Here is a 17,803-nt window from a genome sequence, read left to right as displayed (position 1 = left end):
TTGATATTTTAATCGAATCGTTTAAAAAATTGAACGGAAGACCTACTCGTTACTCGTAACGAGATCGTATCTAGTTATGGATTATAATCGGACCTGTCAAGTGTGCAGAGTTGAAACATATTGATTGAACAACAGGATTGGGCAACAGGCAGTTGATGATGCCTCTTGAACTTAGAAAAAAAATGAGAAATTCTCAGTTTCTGCTCTCCAACATTTAAAGGGATGAATGTATAAAGCTGATATTTCATATGTAGGTTATTTACAAGAAAATACAGGTTGGGTTTGAATTTGGTGTCGGTCTGTTGATTGAGTTTTGCCTCTTCAACATAGGAAAGTATGGGAAATTCTAAGTTTCCACTCTCTAACTTTTGAAATGATGCATATATAAAGTTGATATTTCATATAAGGTTATTTTATTAGAAAATACAGGTCAACTAATTTGGTTCCAGGTCGATGATTTTTGACAAAGTTATGTCTCTTGAACTTGAAAGAAAATGAGTAATTTTCAGGGATTTATAACTTCTTCTGTAATCAAAGCAATGTTATTCTAAAGAACTATATATGGTAAGAGTTAAATTTGGCCCCCTTATTTCGCCATTTTTTAAGTGTTTCGGGTACAATAAAATGTTAACTAATTTTTTAGAAGAGTTGATATAGAATATATTTTCATCTATTTATTTGATTTATTCGCACTCACTGTCAGTATATGACGTCAGAAGTGACGCCATTTCTATAATTCAATCAAAATCAGCCAAAAACTGACATTTTTCTTATCTATTTACGAATGGGAAATATAGAGCGCATGCTAGAACAAGGAAAAATTTTTTGTCACTTATAGGCCTTGGCTAGATACACCTCTGATTAAAATATTTTATTTGTTCAAGAATGCGCTCTATGTTTTCGAAAGGAAAAACTGCTTGAAAACAAGCTGTTTTACGCAAAAAATGCTAAAATGGGGGGAAAAGGTTGTCTTTACAATGTCATATTTCTAAATTGTGGGTACTTGAACCAAAATGAATATTATGTAAACACATCACATACATATCTGTACTAAAAAAAACAAAGAATGATAGTAAAATGATGTTGTTCATTTTAGGGGGCCATTTTAGGCACTTATCATATATAGTCCTTTGGCATTTGAAGTTTTTGCCACCAGCGTCAAAGCAGAGTACTCGGGTATATAAAAAATAAAATGAACCCTTAATCAGTAAACAAAAAAACATCATAAACTATGGACAGAAACTAATCTCGTAACTGCTGAAAGTTAGAAATCAAAAAATAACCCACAAAATGAGGGTCAAAAAAAGCTCATAATAATGTGAGCTCTTAAATTACTAAAGTTAGTCCGTCTGTCTGTCTGTCCGTCCGTCCGTAACAAAAATTTCTGTCGCATTTATCTCAGCAACTATTTATCGCAGATGCTTGAAATTTTAACACAGTGTTTGTTAAGGCATGCCATATCATGGGATATATTTTTGTACCAATCGGACGTCAACTTCCTGTTAAATGACGACTTTGCTTATCTTTTAACCAAAATTTTCAAACAAATTTTCGTCAAAGATTTCTCAGCAACTATCTATCGCAGATGCGTGAAATTTTAACACAGTGTTTGTTAAGGCATGCCATATCGTGGGATATATTTTTGTACCAATCAGACGTCAACTTCCTGTTAAATGATGACTTTGCTTATTTTTTAACCAAAATTTTCAAACAAATTTTCGTCAAAGATTTCTCAGCAACTGTTTATCGCAGATGCTTGAAATTTTTACACAGTATTTGTATAGGCATGCCATATCGTGGGATATATTTTTGTACCAATCAGACGTCAACTTCCTGTTAAATGACGACTTTGCTTATTTTTAGCAAAACTTTTCAAACAAATTTCCGTCAAAGAATTCTCAGCAACTGTTTATCGCAGATGCTTGAAATTTTTACACACTATTTGTTTAGGCATGCCATATTGTGGGATATATTTCTGTATCAATCGGACGTCAACTTCCTGCTAAATGACGACTTTGCTTATTTTTAAACCAAATTTTCGTCAAAGATTTTTCAGCAACTATTTATCGCAGATGCTTGAAATTTTTACACAATATTTGTATAGGCATGCCATATCGTGGGATATATTTCTGTACCGATCGGGTGTCAACTTCCTGTTAAATGACGACTTTGTTTATTTTTAGCCAACATTTTCAAACAAATTTCCGTCAAAGATGTCTCAGCAGCTATTTATCGCAGATGCTTGGAATTTTAACACACTATTTGTTTTGGCATGCCATATTGTGGTATATATTTTTGTATCAATCGGACGTCAACTTCCTGTTAAATAATGACTTTGTTTATTTTTTGCCAAAATTTTCAAACAAATTTTCGATTTCTCAGCAGCTATTTATCGGAGATGCTTGAAATTTTTACACAGTGTTTTTTAAGGCATGCCATATCGTGGGATATATTTTTGTACTAATCGGACGTCATCTTCCTGTTAAATGAGTACTTTGTTTACTTTAGCCAAAATTTTCAAACAAATTTTTCTCAAAGATTTCTCAGCAGCTATTTATCGCAGATGCTTGAAATTTTAACACATTATTTGTTTAGGCATGCCATATTGTGGGATATATTTCTGTACCAATCGGATGCCAGCTTTCTGTTAAATGTCGACTTTGCTTATTTTGCATATTCACATCAGAGCGGGGGTATCACTAGTGAGCATTGGCTCACAGATATCTTGTTTTGAATCACTTATCTGTGAGACAATTAAGCGCATAATTTGCCGACTTAGAAGAATTTTTTATCACAGAGTGTTAGTCAGCAAAGATAAACTTGAGACCAAAAAAATAATCCAAATATAAATATCTCTCTCTCTCTCTCTCTCTCTCTCATTAAACAAATGTAGTTTATAGCGTATGACATTTTATATATCTTATTTCTAAAACATTTAATTAATAAGATGTCAAAGACCTGTTCAAAAGGTAATTCTTTTATACTTCTATCAAGTACGGTACTATGAAGTGATTTTTGTTGAAAATATTAATGTGTGTGAGGCCAGGATCGCGGACATCAAATTTTACCACTTTGTAATTTAATGGTGCCTTAGGGGAATGAATTTTTTTAATGATTTTTAATTTAATGACTTTTTTTTGAAAGGGAAATGGATTCATCAAATTATATCCGCCAAAATTAATGGTATACCTTGTAGGCCCAAATCCGCTAAATTTGTGTCCCACCAAAAAAAAAACGGCTGTAAAGTAATCAAGATTAAACAGGTCTTATGAAAACACCTTTCTGACATGTGAACAGAGTCCATATCAAAAAAGTGTATTTAGGAGATCAAACTTTATTTCACTGATCAATGTTTCTATATTTTTACTTTCTATAATATAACAAAAAGGGATATAAAGATTGATTAAAAGAATGTCTGCTATTGTACACTCTTACATGCAATTGGTTTTTTCTGTAACAGGTGGAATGTTCCACTGTGAAGATGAACCTGAGGAGTTTGAGTGGAACCGACTGACAGAACTTCAGAGGAGGAATACCCTGTGTCTGCCCCATCTAAAGACCTCCTACCCTGTGGAGACGCAGCAAGTCAAACCCAAGAAGATCAGCCACGACGCTCTCAGACAGAGCATCATGCCCAGTGGGAGTGGCAAAAAGCGAAAGCTGCTCCAGCTCAGTGACAATGATGATCAAAAAGCTTCGATGAACCCGAGAAGCAGGCAACAGGTGATTATTTTTTACTGTTTTCTTTTTTTTTTTTAAATAAGTATGTTGTTATCTGTTAAATATATACTATATTACAAACCCCAGTTTTTTCACATAAGTAATTGTATTAATTAAACCTGTATAGACATCGGTATTTTCAATGCACAGGGTGGTTATAGAGGGCAATCTTTGGGATTTATTCTTGCTTTTGTGTGACACCTGTTTTGACCCTGTGAATTTAAATTTAGACCACGCGGTTTTATTTGACCTTTTCAGTTTCGCAGTAAAAATCGTGCCTCGTTTTTATAGTCTATTTCCAAGAATCTAGATAGGTGTAGTCAAATACTTAATCTAGACGTTTATTGATTTTAAACTTTATCTCCATTAATTTGTGGATAAAATGAGTTCTAGAAATAGATGTGACAATAGAAAAATATACGTTTTTTCTGCTCTTGCCACAATTAACATGCTCAGTAGCGATCCCCCTAATGATTAATTTTCGATCCTTGCCTGAGCTAGTAATAGCATCAATAGTTAAACAAATTATACTTTTTATGCAGAATGTTCCTTGAAATTGGCTTGATATACTTAGTTTTAATTCAAAACAGACACCAATTCATTTTTTTAAAAGCATGGTAATGTACTCCAAAAGCATCAAACACAGCTACATTGTATGATTTTACTAAGTAACCCAATGTTTATATTTTCAACCATGTGTAGAGTGGTTGAACATGAACGATAACTCTCTTTTGAATATTATCGTTCAGTTTAAAAAACCGCTAGATAATGAAATAAGACATAAATGATCTTAATAATATTAATATATAAATATAATATATTTTCATGTTTTAACATAAATCAAAGGAGGATATGATATGAAAAACGATCAGTATTTACATGTACATATTTTGAGAATATCATCCGAACACTTACTAGTATACTTCTGCTCAAAATTTCTCAGGAACTGAACACATCTTGGGGGGGAGGGGGGGGGGGGGGGGTCTTGTATATAAGTTATTTCATGTCCTTTCTTCACCAAACTTGCATGGATGGTGCATCTGGGCCTACTTGTGGACTTATACCTGCACCAAAACCTTTAACCTGCTCCAGAAACCGTAACCATAGACATTTCTAAGTTACTAATGGTCCTAACTTCACCAACCTTGCATGGATAGTACGTCTTGTGATACTGGAGAACTTGACGGGCTTGAATGCTGAATCTGAGCCATACGTTTCAGATGCTGGAGGAGGTTAAGGTTTATGGAGCTGGTTAAAGATTTTGGATGCCCTCTGATGATGATATCTTAGTTATTACTTATACCAACTTCATCAAACTTGCATAGATGGTGCATTTAATGTTACTGATGCACTTGACAGTTGGAATGCTGAATCTGAGCCATAAGTTTCAGATGCTGGTGAGTTTTTAGAGCAAGTGCCTTTTGATAGACAATTCTTAGTTGTTATTGGTTCAGTTTTAAAATTTGAATAGATGATGCATCTTATAATTCTGATGCACTCCATGGGCAAGGGTGCTCAATCATTGTAACAAATTATATTTTATCATATGATACTATATCATATTATGTATCATATATCATATCATATGATACAATATTGTGTTGTATTATGTGATGTGATATTGTATCATATGATACTTATACTGTGGAATCATTAAAATTCGTTGGGGCCAATTTTCGTGGATTGCTTAAATTTTAAAGGTTTGTGGGGAGGTTATTTCGTGTATTCTCTTATATCTACAAAAGGAAATATGACTTTAAAGCCCCGATTTATTGATTCGGCGAGGATGTTAATTCGTGGATGAGAGGAACCCACGAAATCCACGAAAATTGAGCCACCGCGAAATCTAATGATTCCACGGTATAATATTATGTTTTGATATTGTATTATATGATGAAATACATTAATAGGGCTTCGCTATAACCGAGTTTTATTGTATTTTCATTTTTCAATTGTCTTTCCTTCTTATACAAGTTCTCAAATAACATTTTTGTTTCATTTAAGATATCACCTTGATTGTGTAGAATTTGGCCATTTCCTCTTTCAAGTTTAGTTATTTGTTTACTGATAAAGTTTTGTGGTTCTGAATTACAAAAATATATTGATGGTTTTTCTCCCTCTTCTATCCATTCAACTCTTGACCTCATGTAATTTCCTCCAGTTTGTGGTTTCTAATATTTTTTAGTTCAATTTGATATTCTTCAATTAGTTTTAGTGATTCATTGTCAGCATTTTGTTCTAATAATTTAATTTCATTCTCTAACATCTTTTCAGTTTCATTTTGGAGTATATGTAATGGGCAGTATGTAATATTTGTATGATTGTCATATGGTACGATATTGTATTATATAATATGTTATTTTATGATATTCAATTTGTCTGCACCGCTTAGTGTGTTATAGTACCGACAACATTCAAAAATAAGCATTCAATGCTTTAGTGTAGAAAAATGTTTTTGATTTATAGGATAATTATATTCAATGTTTACACACAGATCTTAATTTTATGAAGTTTATCATTTATAAATGCATTTATTTCTTTGCAGATGAACAGATTAACAACACCTGTCATCAAACTCAGTTCAGTAGATTTATTGGAACATCAATTCTAGTGTGTAACCAAACTTTTAAACATAATTTGACTTAACAATATACCATGTGATATATACGGAGGATGGCCTAACAGGGAAATATTTGTACAGAAGGAGAGAAAGAGACAGAAGGGAGGAAAATGGAGGAAGACCAAGCATAATTCACAAACAGTTGTATATGAAGCATGTGTTTCGTGTCTGGTAATCATGTCAAATGTGTTAGATTTAGAGGAGATTAGAATACAAAATAAGTGGGTCTTCATTGCTATGATTTGTCACTGTTTGTATATATCAGTTGTGTAGAGGCTAGCAGAAATGACTTGTAGGGAGAACAATTGGTTGTGTGTTTTAACTTTTAAACCTCAGTTTATGTTGCAGAACTGTTCAAATCAATACTTTCTATTGCTTATTTTTCATAAGAGAATTTTTGTTTTATATGCATAAATATAAACTAAATGAGCGAGCTTTTCCCCCCTTTCAGTTGTAGCTTGAAACATTTTTATGGGCATTGGACTCCATAAAATGTAATAACATTTGTTCTGCAGATTTGACTATCACCATGCATTAGAACCATGTCTGCAGAACTTGTATCTATACATTCCAGTATTCTGTTTTCAAATCTCAATGGAAAAATAAGTTTTCTATTTTTGTCTATGTATGAATAAAATTTGTTCATGTATTTGTTTTGTGAACAGCATTTGTATGATGCATGTATGTTTTTGTAGATGTAAAGATTTCATCCAACATCCAGAAGTGCTAAAAATGTAAACTAACAGCAAACCTCATACAAGACTCTATAAGTCTATATTGTACACATGTCCATTGTCAGAAGCTGATACAGATGTTCATGTATCTGATTTTTAGCGTGATTTTCAGATTTGTTCCCAGTTTTGACAGGAGGTTGATACATTTGTAAAATGAAATGGAATACTCAATGGATGCATGGAGAACAGACTATGTTTTTTAACCGGGTTTTCCAACGGAAAAATCCGGTTATTAAAATGGTGAAAATGGCGGGCGGGCGGGCGGCTGCCAAAAGGGTACCCTCATTGTACGGATAACTCCTCCTACAGATTTCAAGATAGGAAGTTGTTCTTTTGCAGATCAATTGTACATATATCAGAGGTGTGCATATTGCAAGGATTTTGATTTCTGATAATTTATCGAAAAAATACCAGCTTTTGAACTTAGTCATTTTTTGGCAAAATTTTGCATATAGGGTACCCTCATTGTACGGATAACTCCTCCTACAGTTCTCAAGATTGGAAGTTGTTCTTTTGCAGATCAATTGTTCATATATCAGAGGTGTGCATATTGCTAGGATTTTGATTTCTGATAATTTATGAAAAAAATACCAGCTTTTGAACTTAGTCATTTTTTGGCAAAATATTGCATATAGGGTACCCTCATTGTACGGATAACTCCTCCTACAGTTTTTAAGATAGGAAGTTGTTCTTTTGCAGATCAATTGTTCATATATCAGAGGTGTGCATATTGCTAGGATTTTGATTTCTGATAATTTATGAAAAAAATACCAGTTTTTGAACTTAGTCATTTTTTGGCAAAATATTGCATATAGGGTACCCTCATTGTACGGATAACTCCTCCTACAGTTCTCAAGATAGAAGTTGTTCTTTTGCAGATCAATTGTACATATATCAGAGGTGTGCATATTGCTAGGATTTTGATTTCTGATAATTTATGAAAAAAATACTAGCTTTTGAACTTAGTCATTTTTTGGCAAAATGTTGCATATAGGGTACTCCATTTCACTGGATACGTGTTGATAGGATTATGGATACAGTTCACATAAAAGAAAACCCGGTTTGCTGTCACATTGACAGCTTTTCTCTTGTTTTCTGAATCTGTCAAAAACAATCAGTTATAAGAGTATAATCACTGTCACTATCAGTTTTATGGAGGACTTTGTTTCCCATGTGGATATACCTACTACAAGATTACTGATTGATTAACATTTTCTGTACATTTTGCAACCACCAGAGTTTGGATTAACTATATTTTTGCCAAATACAACATTATTACATTATATGAGGGATTTCCCATTTTTTTATCAGAACATTAACTGATTGAAATGAATCTAAAGCTTGCTGATGGTGCATTGATTGTATTTGTCTAGCGTACTGATATATCTTTATTATTGAATTGTGATGATATAGAATCAGAAAACCTCACATTATATTTTGATGCATTTTGCCCACTGTTTTCAACCAAGATTTGCATAAAACAGAGGTATATCAAGAGATTTATTTGTCTTACAAATATGTTCTTGACTGTCAACTTTGGGCTGGATGCTGTTTTTGGGTAACGTGCGGTAAATAAAACCTCTGAATATGATGTTTGAAGCAACATAGGAGTTGTGTGTACAGAGTGAACATATGCAATGTGCAATAAACAGCTATATAAGTGGCCTTGAAGATTGTTGAACTTTGTCACATGATCTGTATATATATCACATGCCTGTCATGTGATGTATGTTTATTCAAAGGCTAATATGATTTCAGCTCTTTAAGTTTTTGATTTGTTGATGTTGAATATGGGGATTTATTTATAAAATAGAGCATTTTCTCCCTGTGTATAATTGAATATTTTTATAATATCTTTATATTAACAACATCACTATTAAACAACTCATTACAGTGGTATAAAGTGTTCGTCATTTTTTTTTGTTACACAGTAGTTGATGAACAACACTTAGAAATTTACTTGGATGCTAAGAATAATTTCAAGGATAAAAATTATAATAATTAACATCAAAAATTGTTCTCTATCCATATATATTTGTTTCTGTCACCGCAGGGTAATCAATACATGTATTGTTATATCCAGGTTTTAACTAATTCTCCACAGCTACAGTACCTTTGATGAAAGTTGCATGTATTGTTATATTTTCAAATTATTAGATTGCATTATTGATTTGCTTCGTCGATATTAGAAGGGAAAAAAACAACACTTGTATCATGAATTTTTAAGTATGAAGTATATATTCACTGGATTGAAAAACTGTCAATAGGGAGAATCAATATACTGAGTATTAGGGAAAAAGAGGGTTTCTAGGAACCAAAATATTTATACGTTCTCTGTGCCTTATCCACCTGACAACAGCCAACAACTGATGCATACTTTTCATGTTGAAGCTAAGTGCAGATGAAATAAATGAGACCCATGGGCCACATATTGCTCACTTAGGGAAAATGACTACTGAGAACACAGCTAGGATAATTAACTTTTCAAAAGAATTTATAAATATTTGTTGAATACAAGTTTTGGTGGATTTCGTTGAGATGATCCACTAAATTAAATTTTCATTAAAGTGTAATATATGAAAACATATTGTATTGATAGAATCAATGGCCAAAAATATATGTATTCTTGAAAAGAAGGTTTTCAATTGCCAAAAATATATGTATCCTTGAAAAGAAGATTTTCACTTTGTCCACGAAGATCAACCTCAGTGTCAGGAAGTTGATTTAAAAGTGTAATTTATCTGTGAACTATATGCGATCTACTTCTTCTTTTTAAAATCACATACATGTATCTCTATTTTCTGTGTGCCTTTATTCTTGCCTTAGAAGGGGCCTGACCTTTTAACTGAAAACCCTTACTTAAATTTAAGTTTCAAGCAAGCTTTGCAAAGCTTGAAACCTGTTCAAGTGAGCAAAAAAAGAAAACATGAAAAGAGTAAAATATCTATTTTATAGTTCTTAATTCATCAAATAACTGCTAGCAGCTGGCTCGTGAACTACATTAGTCTGTAAACATTGTTAATAAATTAACAACACTAATAAAAATTAATAGAGAAATGTACAATTGAGCATTTTTAAACATGGGGTTTATTTCATTGATTTCAGCATGACTATAAGACTTTCTGTAGAAAAGTCCGATTTAAAGTTGCATGGGCGGTCAAATTTTGTCAATCTGGGCAACATTGTGTCTAGTAGATACCGCGTAGATACCGTAGTTTGTTTCTAAACGACAAAAATTAATTTCATCAAACATTTGAATATGCTCTTTCAATAAGATAGTATTATCGTTACATTGATCAAACATGTTAAAACTGAGTAAATACTTATAATCAATTTCATTTTGAGGAGGGAACGCAGTGCTGCCGAGCCGAGAAGGGCATCTTGATTTCCAGTGTCCCGTTTGAAAACATTTGTAGCAGACGTCACTTGGTTGCGGTGTGCGCCTGCTAGCTGCACGAAAGGGCTGGAGGAATGGGTTTGTCGTCTGTAGGACATTGTTCTGCTGTTGAAGACCATAAGAAGGTAACTGAGCAGGAGAGCCAGTCGCAGCTGTCGGTGTAGGTTTGTGATATGGTGAGAATCGTGACTTCTTCCCCTGTTTCGTCTGTTTGAGTGCCCTGTGTTCTTGCACTGCGGATACGTTTCTCGTCGTCCGAGTTTTCAGCCACGTCGTTGAGTTTGTACTCCTGTACCGTTTTCCACCCAGTGACCCATCTGCATTTCCTTATATGCTTAGTGGTAACTAAGGTGGCCATCTTGAATTTGATGCTTAGCATAAAATATTTACTAGGCTACAAATATCCACATAGCGGCTAGGATAGCTTACCGTTCAACAACGTAGCCTTACGTAGCAGCTTCAACGTAGCCCTACGTAGCAGCTACGATCTTGAACACAGCCCAGCTCCTCCCACTTCGTCTCTGTAAGCTAAACACGTGATATTACTGGCGAATTACTTTGAATGAACTCCAGAAATATAGAATCGTTCATCTGTGGAATATTTCCAAACCTTGGCGAGGGGTTAGAAAACACAGAACGAGTTGGATAAAAATCATATACTATCACAAATCCTGAGAGATTCTTTTTTTATCAAGTTAAACCTCAATCTGCTCTGAAAACATTATTTTGAGCCGCACAACACATTTACTACAAGACATCAACAACTTTACACATGGAAAAAAGTTCCTTGAAGACTGAGAAACAAGCATTTCATAATTTATAAATCTATATGCACTGCTCATCAATATTCTTGTATGTAGCACAGTCATTCTTAGCTGAAGAACTGTAGCTCTCCGGGAAAAAAATATTGACAGACCGGAGAGCTACAGGGCCACCCCTTGAAAAAATTGTATATTTATTGCGCAGAAAAATGTGCGCTAGTTTTAGACTAATTTACCTTATTTCTACGCAAATTCTGTGAAAACAATTAGTACCATTAAATTCTTCATTTTACTACAGATATCGTCTCTTCACTTGCCTCGGGTAGTCTTTTAAACACCATCACCAGTCCCGTAAATTCATGTGGTGCACTTTGTTTACATGTAAAAATGGCGACTCTGGATCTCGATGTAAATTCAACATACTTGATTTTCCGAGGTCGGTGGCGTGTTTCGGAGAAAGTCTGAGGCAAATAAAGAGGTGATAACTGTAGTAAATTGCATGAAGAATTTAATGATACTAATTGTTTTCACAGAATTTGCGTATAAATAAGGTAAATTAGTCGAAAACTAGCGCACGTGTTTCTGCGCAATAAATATACAATTTTTTCAATGGGTGGCCCTGTAGCTCTCCGGTCTGTCAATACCTTTTTTCCCTGAGAGCTACAGTTCTGCAGCTAAGTTATTCCCAGAACTGCTACTCCATCACACTGGTTACATTGTTAAATCAAAGTACTGAAGTACTGACGAGAGTTGATTTTATCGACTTTATTATTTATCTTAAAATCATGTTATTTTGCTTGGCAAGTAGTTTATAATCTCTATTTGAATTACGCACATTTTTATAATATGGATTCTCGGACTTTTCCGACAAGAATTTCGAGAAAACCTCTTATGAATCATGTTTTGTAATATTTAAAAATAGAATCGATTTCATCAAACTATGTATCGGTATTCGAAATATTTCAGAAAGTGTATGGATCCAACCAATAATGAACTCTAGTTTCGTTGAACCAGATGCTCGGCTGTCTCCGTTAATCTCCGACATGATAGCTTGATGATGCGACCTCTAAATATAGACTGACTCTCTGCTTGTCTGAGATGTACGGAGACAGCAGATATATTGAACTCCGGCGTAGGAAAACATACGGCTGCAAAAAACTTCTAAATTGTTCGTACTATTTAAAATCTGACTATTTCTTAGGTATTTATAAATAAGTTTCCTTTTCAAAAATGCTTTAGCGTACATTACATCGAATTTATCGATTATTTTCAAGAACTAACTCTTGTCAGCGGTGATGATTTGTGCTTAGGTCCAAACACTGTTTCAGTTTCGGTTTGCCAGAGAAACTGCATAGGAGAGTTGATTAAAATCAACTCCCAAAAATTAAGTTTGCCAGATTGTTTTAATAATTTGGTTTTCCAAAAGAACATCATCTATGATACTTTTCCTGAAAATTATTAGGAACGTTGGAAACGGAAGACCTTTCTATTATTGTGCGGGTTAAGATTATTCTTATTTTTCTTTTTTTTTTTTTTCTTCCTAGACGCGAACTTTGAGGCTTCATATCGTGCTCATTTCTGAACGGATTTTGCTCAAATTTTCAGGGCTAATGGACTTTACAAAACACTATCTTCATCAATTCATAAAAGTTAGAATTCCCTTTCCGTTAACGAGTTATTCCCCTTTTAAAATTTTTTAGGGCCTTTGGTTTCCAGACAAAGGCTCAGAGACTATGATAGCAGGGAATGGGAATCCAACGAATTTGAATAACAAAGACATTGAAGTTGTATACATCGGTTTTTGTTTTTGGATTACGTTCCTTATTTAGGAAAAGGTAGGGGGTCAAAAAACAGGATTCCAAAAAGTGCAAAAATTTAGACATATTTTCCTTTATATCTTTTTAACGAAAAATATTTTGTTAAGACATGTAGAATAAAAGTTGTGCAGAATATCAAGGGCTTTCATTTGACACCAATAAAAAAGGGCTGGCCCCTTAAATTAAGGGCCAATAGCCCCTAAAAGTTTTTGCTTAATAACTCAAAAACGGTTTGGATTTTGATATGGATGTCGCTGGAAAAGTTGTTTGTTGGGATCTCATAAAGGTCGTAACAATATTATTTTGTAAGTGATTTGTGTAGTATGAGTGTAAAAAGCTTTACATGTTGACATGTACCTGTTTTCATTTGACAAGTTAACGAAAGTCTTTGTGCGTACAACTGGCATAAAGTTGTCGCAGAAAGTATGCTGGTTTATACAGGAGGCATTAATTTATAAGAATTTTTTTTTGTTGGAGTACATGCTTTTTTTTTAGGAATTTAAGTCATTGTTGTTAAGTTCTTATAGTGCACAATCATTAAAAACGGCAATTGGAAAACAAAACATTCTTTTTCTTTTCTTTTAAACCACAAAATATGGAATTAAAAAACTATGCATTACATTTTATTTATTAACTCCATGCATTTAAAATCTACCTTGAATCAGAGTTGTGTGTGTGTGTGCCATTACGTAAGCTCTCCCTCGCCCGCGGCCGAGAAAATCGGTCACCATGCTCGCGGCTGGACTACCTAGCGGTCAGCGGTTATCTAATACACGAGAGTTGCGTCTCTCATATATGAGTTTATTTAGCCGCGAACTCAAGAATTGTTTTAGTTTTGATTACACAAAATCTTTTGTGGATTAAACGATTGGATGTCAAGTAAGAAATAGTTCATTTAATTAATAAAAGCAATGTCATTCTCTAAAGCAATAATAGACATAGATCAATTGTGGGGTTTAAGTTTAAAATATATAACTTCTATTTGATAGAGTAAGGTCATTATATTGCAAACTTTTCAAATCTTCCTTGGTTGTGAGCTGTGCGTTTCTGTGCGTTGTACCTTTACGAAATATATTCTTTGCCCACGGCCGAGGAGATCAGCGACGGCTGCATTACCTAGCGGTAAACGGTTATTTAATACACAAGATTCGCACACCGCGACTTACACTTACATGCATATGAACGTGTTTGAGTTAATATAGCCGTATATACAAGAACTGTTTCAATTTTATGTTATAAAAGTTTGTCCTCCTTGTATATATTTAATTAAATATTTGAGTGTAAATGAATATTAATGAACGATATTACTCCAAATCGGAAAAATCGTTAGACATAAACTAATGGTTGGTTTGTTTATGTAAACTACTTTAAAAACTGTACAATTAATGTTTTAAATCAACACCCCCCCCCCTCAAATATTATAAACATTTACATTATGTAAATGATGATCATCCCTCGCACATGGCTGAGGAGATCCGGCGCGAGTGGAAAAGTGATCCGCGGTCGGTTCGTGTTCTTCTACATGTACCCTATGACGCGTTTATGTTTCATATTTTGCACGGACACAACTATATTTTATTATGTTTTCAACTATTATATTGGTTTAAGATGAAAAGATAAATTTATTTTACTTGTACAGTTGATTAAGCATTGATTTATACGATAGCGTATAAGGTAGTTTAAAAATCAATTTAAATAATAATCAAAGTTCCATGTTACATGTTTGCGGTAGGTGCTAGCACGATAAAGGAATGCCCTGAATTGAGGTATTCGATGATTATTTTAAAAAATATTCACATGAGTTTAAACAACTTTAGATTAGATTCTATCGGTCACATATTAATCACTACTGTAGTTTCATTGTGGAAGCGAACTCATTGCTGCCCCCCCCCCCACCTCCCGCCCCGCTGACAGGTGCTCGCGCTGGATTTTTTTTTTAATTGGAGAAAAGATAGCAAGATCTGTCGAAAATCGTTTTTGGTGGTTTCTTATGTGTAACATTTTGTTTCACTTTCCCATCCGTTTGTTTATTCGGCCAGTCTGTGTTAATTCAATTGCCGCATGCGACCGAGAATCTTGTGTCGCTTCAGCGCACACAGCTCAGAACATTTATAGCCCCAGGTCATCAATTGTTATGTAATTGAGTAACAGTTGGAAGGGTGATTTTACTACATAAAATAATAAAATCATAATATAATCTATTTGAATTGAGTACCATGCGTATAGATTCCCATAATAATTTAATTTTTTATTACCTTTCTATGTTTACATTTAATTTTGTTCAAATAATTAATAAATTTTCTATCATTGTGTGCTTCATCAAATACGTATTCCGATTACCTTGAAGTCATTAATTTTCCATTGGCTTTTGACAAAAGAGAGACGCCTGACCATCCAATGAAAACAAATACACAGAGTTTGATTGACAGGTTTAGCCAGGTGCAGGTCTCACCCGATGTCCGAGGTTATGTGTGCTGCTTGTACACAGCCGAATGGTCTCAGTAAGAGTTATCGATGTAAATAGATAATAAAAATACATGCTTATCAAAACATGATAGTGCAAGTTAAAGTTGATTTAGGTTTGTTCCAATAGAAATCATGTTTCGCTAACTGTATTTAATATTTTTTATGTATAGCGAATTTTAATATTGTTTCAGTACTGAAACATCGCATGAAAACGTTAAATATACATGTAATTATCTGTTACTAGTCGTCTTTTAATATAATTATATACCTTTCTTTTGTTTGTTAAAAATTCGCTCAATTTTGTTAAAGTAATGTAAAACACGGGCGCCATTTTGAAACAATTAACTTGTCAGAGAGTTCCGAATGAAATCTGATGAACGTTTCACACGGTTCTCGCACGCTTTGCTCGAAACGATTTACACGCTTTGCCCGAAACTCTAAACGGTTTACATGAAACTCTAAAAGGTTTACACGAAACGTTTCTCGCACGTAGGCCGCACGCTTTTTTGGTGTAGTAGTACGTTTTAGGGTCTGTGAATTTTGTCAGCACGCAATTCTAAACTTGCACATAGTCTTCAAAAAATTAGAAATATTTTAATTTAGAAGTTATCTTTGAGAAAGGTTTACGTGTTTTGTAGGCGGGTTCAGTTTAAAAAAGAAATACAATTCCTGACATGAATCATGAGTACATACTGTTTATAACAATGCTTGCTACCCTTGAAAATTAAACTCGCCATTAAACATCTCACTTTTTAAAGAATGTTTGAAACGATTACATGAACTCTGCTCGACAAATAGTTTTCCTAAAATATTTTCTTCCTTTTTTTGTTTCAAAACACGTTTTATATACAGGCTTTCAATCACAACAATTTTTTATAACAAAAGCAGAACTGAAAGTATAGTCATTATAATCGTTTGACACCATATAACATATATTTTCAACTCGCAGCAACAACGGAAGACCTACTCGGGGCTTTGCCACGAGCTCTGCTCTAGTTCCCACATATCTTTTGTATTTACATAATCTTACTACCTCAGATTCTTTGCAAGGGGGGGGGGGGTTACAGTAACGGATGTTAATCTTGTCAAAGCAGTGCTTTATTTCAGCAATAAATAAATAGTTACAAAATTCAAAAGCTCTATATTCATTTAAAATTATACAGACGATTATAACTAAAACCTCGAAAAGCAACTACAATTTTTATAAAACTGCAAAAATAGTGAATGCGCAGCACGCATGGAAATTGGGGCCGCTTATCGACATCGACTCATTTCAAATTCTTTTAATGATAATACTTTAATTTGAGAAATACATACTTGCCTCTTAAAAGCGAATTTATGTATGCCTGATTAGGCAGCCCTAAATTTCGATTAAAAGATATCAGTTATAGTAACGGATGTTAAATGAAACTTCAAACTAAAATTCTTATTATAATACAAGGTAAGTATATATTCAAAAAGTAATTCCATATTGCTAATAATATTGGTTTGTCAAAATCTCATAATGGTAATTGACCAAAAAAAAATGTAAAACATGTAAAATTTCATTTTCTTTTTGCTTTTCATAATAGTATATTTTTAACACGTCCTTGATTTTTCTTTCCCGATATCGCCGGTTTTATTTCGACTGTATTTTGTACCATCGAATTTTTTTTTTAAATTCGTGTTTAATTAAATCAGGTTCACTTTACTGCTTTACGAATATTCATATTATAAATTTTACCATTTAGGAATGTAAATCTTATAGACGAATTTATATGACGTTTCAATGTCAATTATTAACGAACATGAGCGGATCCAGAACTTTTTTCATGGGGTGGGGGTTCGAGAGATATCTATGTTTGCTTGGGAAGGGGGGGGGCTTCCAGGTCTACTTTCGATAAACTTGTTTTACATTATATTATAATTACTTACAAGGGTAACAATGTAATTATATCTATTATGCAAATATAATTTTTCAGGTGGGATCCGGACCCCCCCCCCCCCCCCTCCCCTCTAGATCTGCACATATACCGTGACCAGATATTTCATTCAATATCAATAAACTCATGTATATAAATTCCTTATTAGTCATCGTACAAAAAATCAATATTGAAATGCGTCTTTTCCTATATTAAAAATGAAAAACACTCTGCCGATAATTAAAGACACAGGGGGGGGGGGGGGGGGGGCTCCCTCCCCCCTTTTTCTCGCAGCAGACATTTGTTGCGACCTGTCAAGAATGCTGCTGTTGTGGTAAATTCGTTCCTACTCGTGGTTTTTTTTTTACTTAACTGTAATGTCATGGG

At 33.8% G+C, this 17,803-nt stretch overlaps 1 protein-coding gene and 1 long non-coding RNA gene across 5 annotated transcripts in view; one reads left to right on the top strand and one right to left on the bottom strand.

The window, feature by feature from the left end:
* The window catches only part of LOC105337450 (golgin subfamily A member 5), a 74,781-nt gene extending 65,804 nt beyond the window's left edge, over nucleotides 1-8,977 (top strand). For all 4 annotated transcript variants that reach the window (XM_066083812.1, XM_066083813.1, XM_066083815.1 and 1 more), the window contains exons 6-7: nucleotides 3,461-3,723; nucleotides 6,266-8,977. In XM_066083812.1, coding sequence (XP_065939884.1) covers nucleotides 3,461-3,723; nucleotides 6,266-6,331 — 329 coding nt within the window. In that variant the 3' untranslated portion in view covers nucleotides 6,332-8,977. The remainder of the gene's footprint in view (nucleotides 1-3,460; nucleotides 3,724-6,265) is intronic.
* A 1,161-nt stretch (nucleotides 8,978-10,138) lies between these two features.
* Nucleotides 10,139-11,885, bottom strand: LOC117689487 (uncharacterized). Its single transcript, XR_010713822.1, has 2 exons — nucleotides 10,398-11,885; nucleotides 10,139-10,296 (listed from the first exon to the last, which is right to left on the bottom strand). It is a non-coding gene; the product is annotated as an uncharacterized lncRNA (long non-coding RNA).
* Nucleotides 11,886-17,803: the final 5,918 nt, after the last annotated feature.

The sequence above is a fragment of the Magallana gigas genome, chromosome 5 (assembly GCF_963853765.1).
Source record: "Magallana gigas chromosome 5, xbMagGiga1.1, whole genome shotgun sequence".
Lineage (NCBI taxonomy): Eukaryota > Metazoa > Mollusca > Bivalvia > Ostreida > Ostreidae > Magallana > Magallana gigas.
This window is presented reverse-complemented; position numbering and strand designations above follow the sequence as displayed.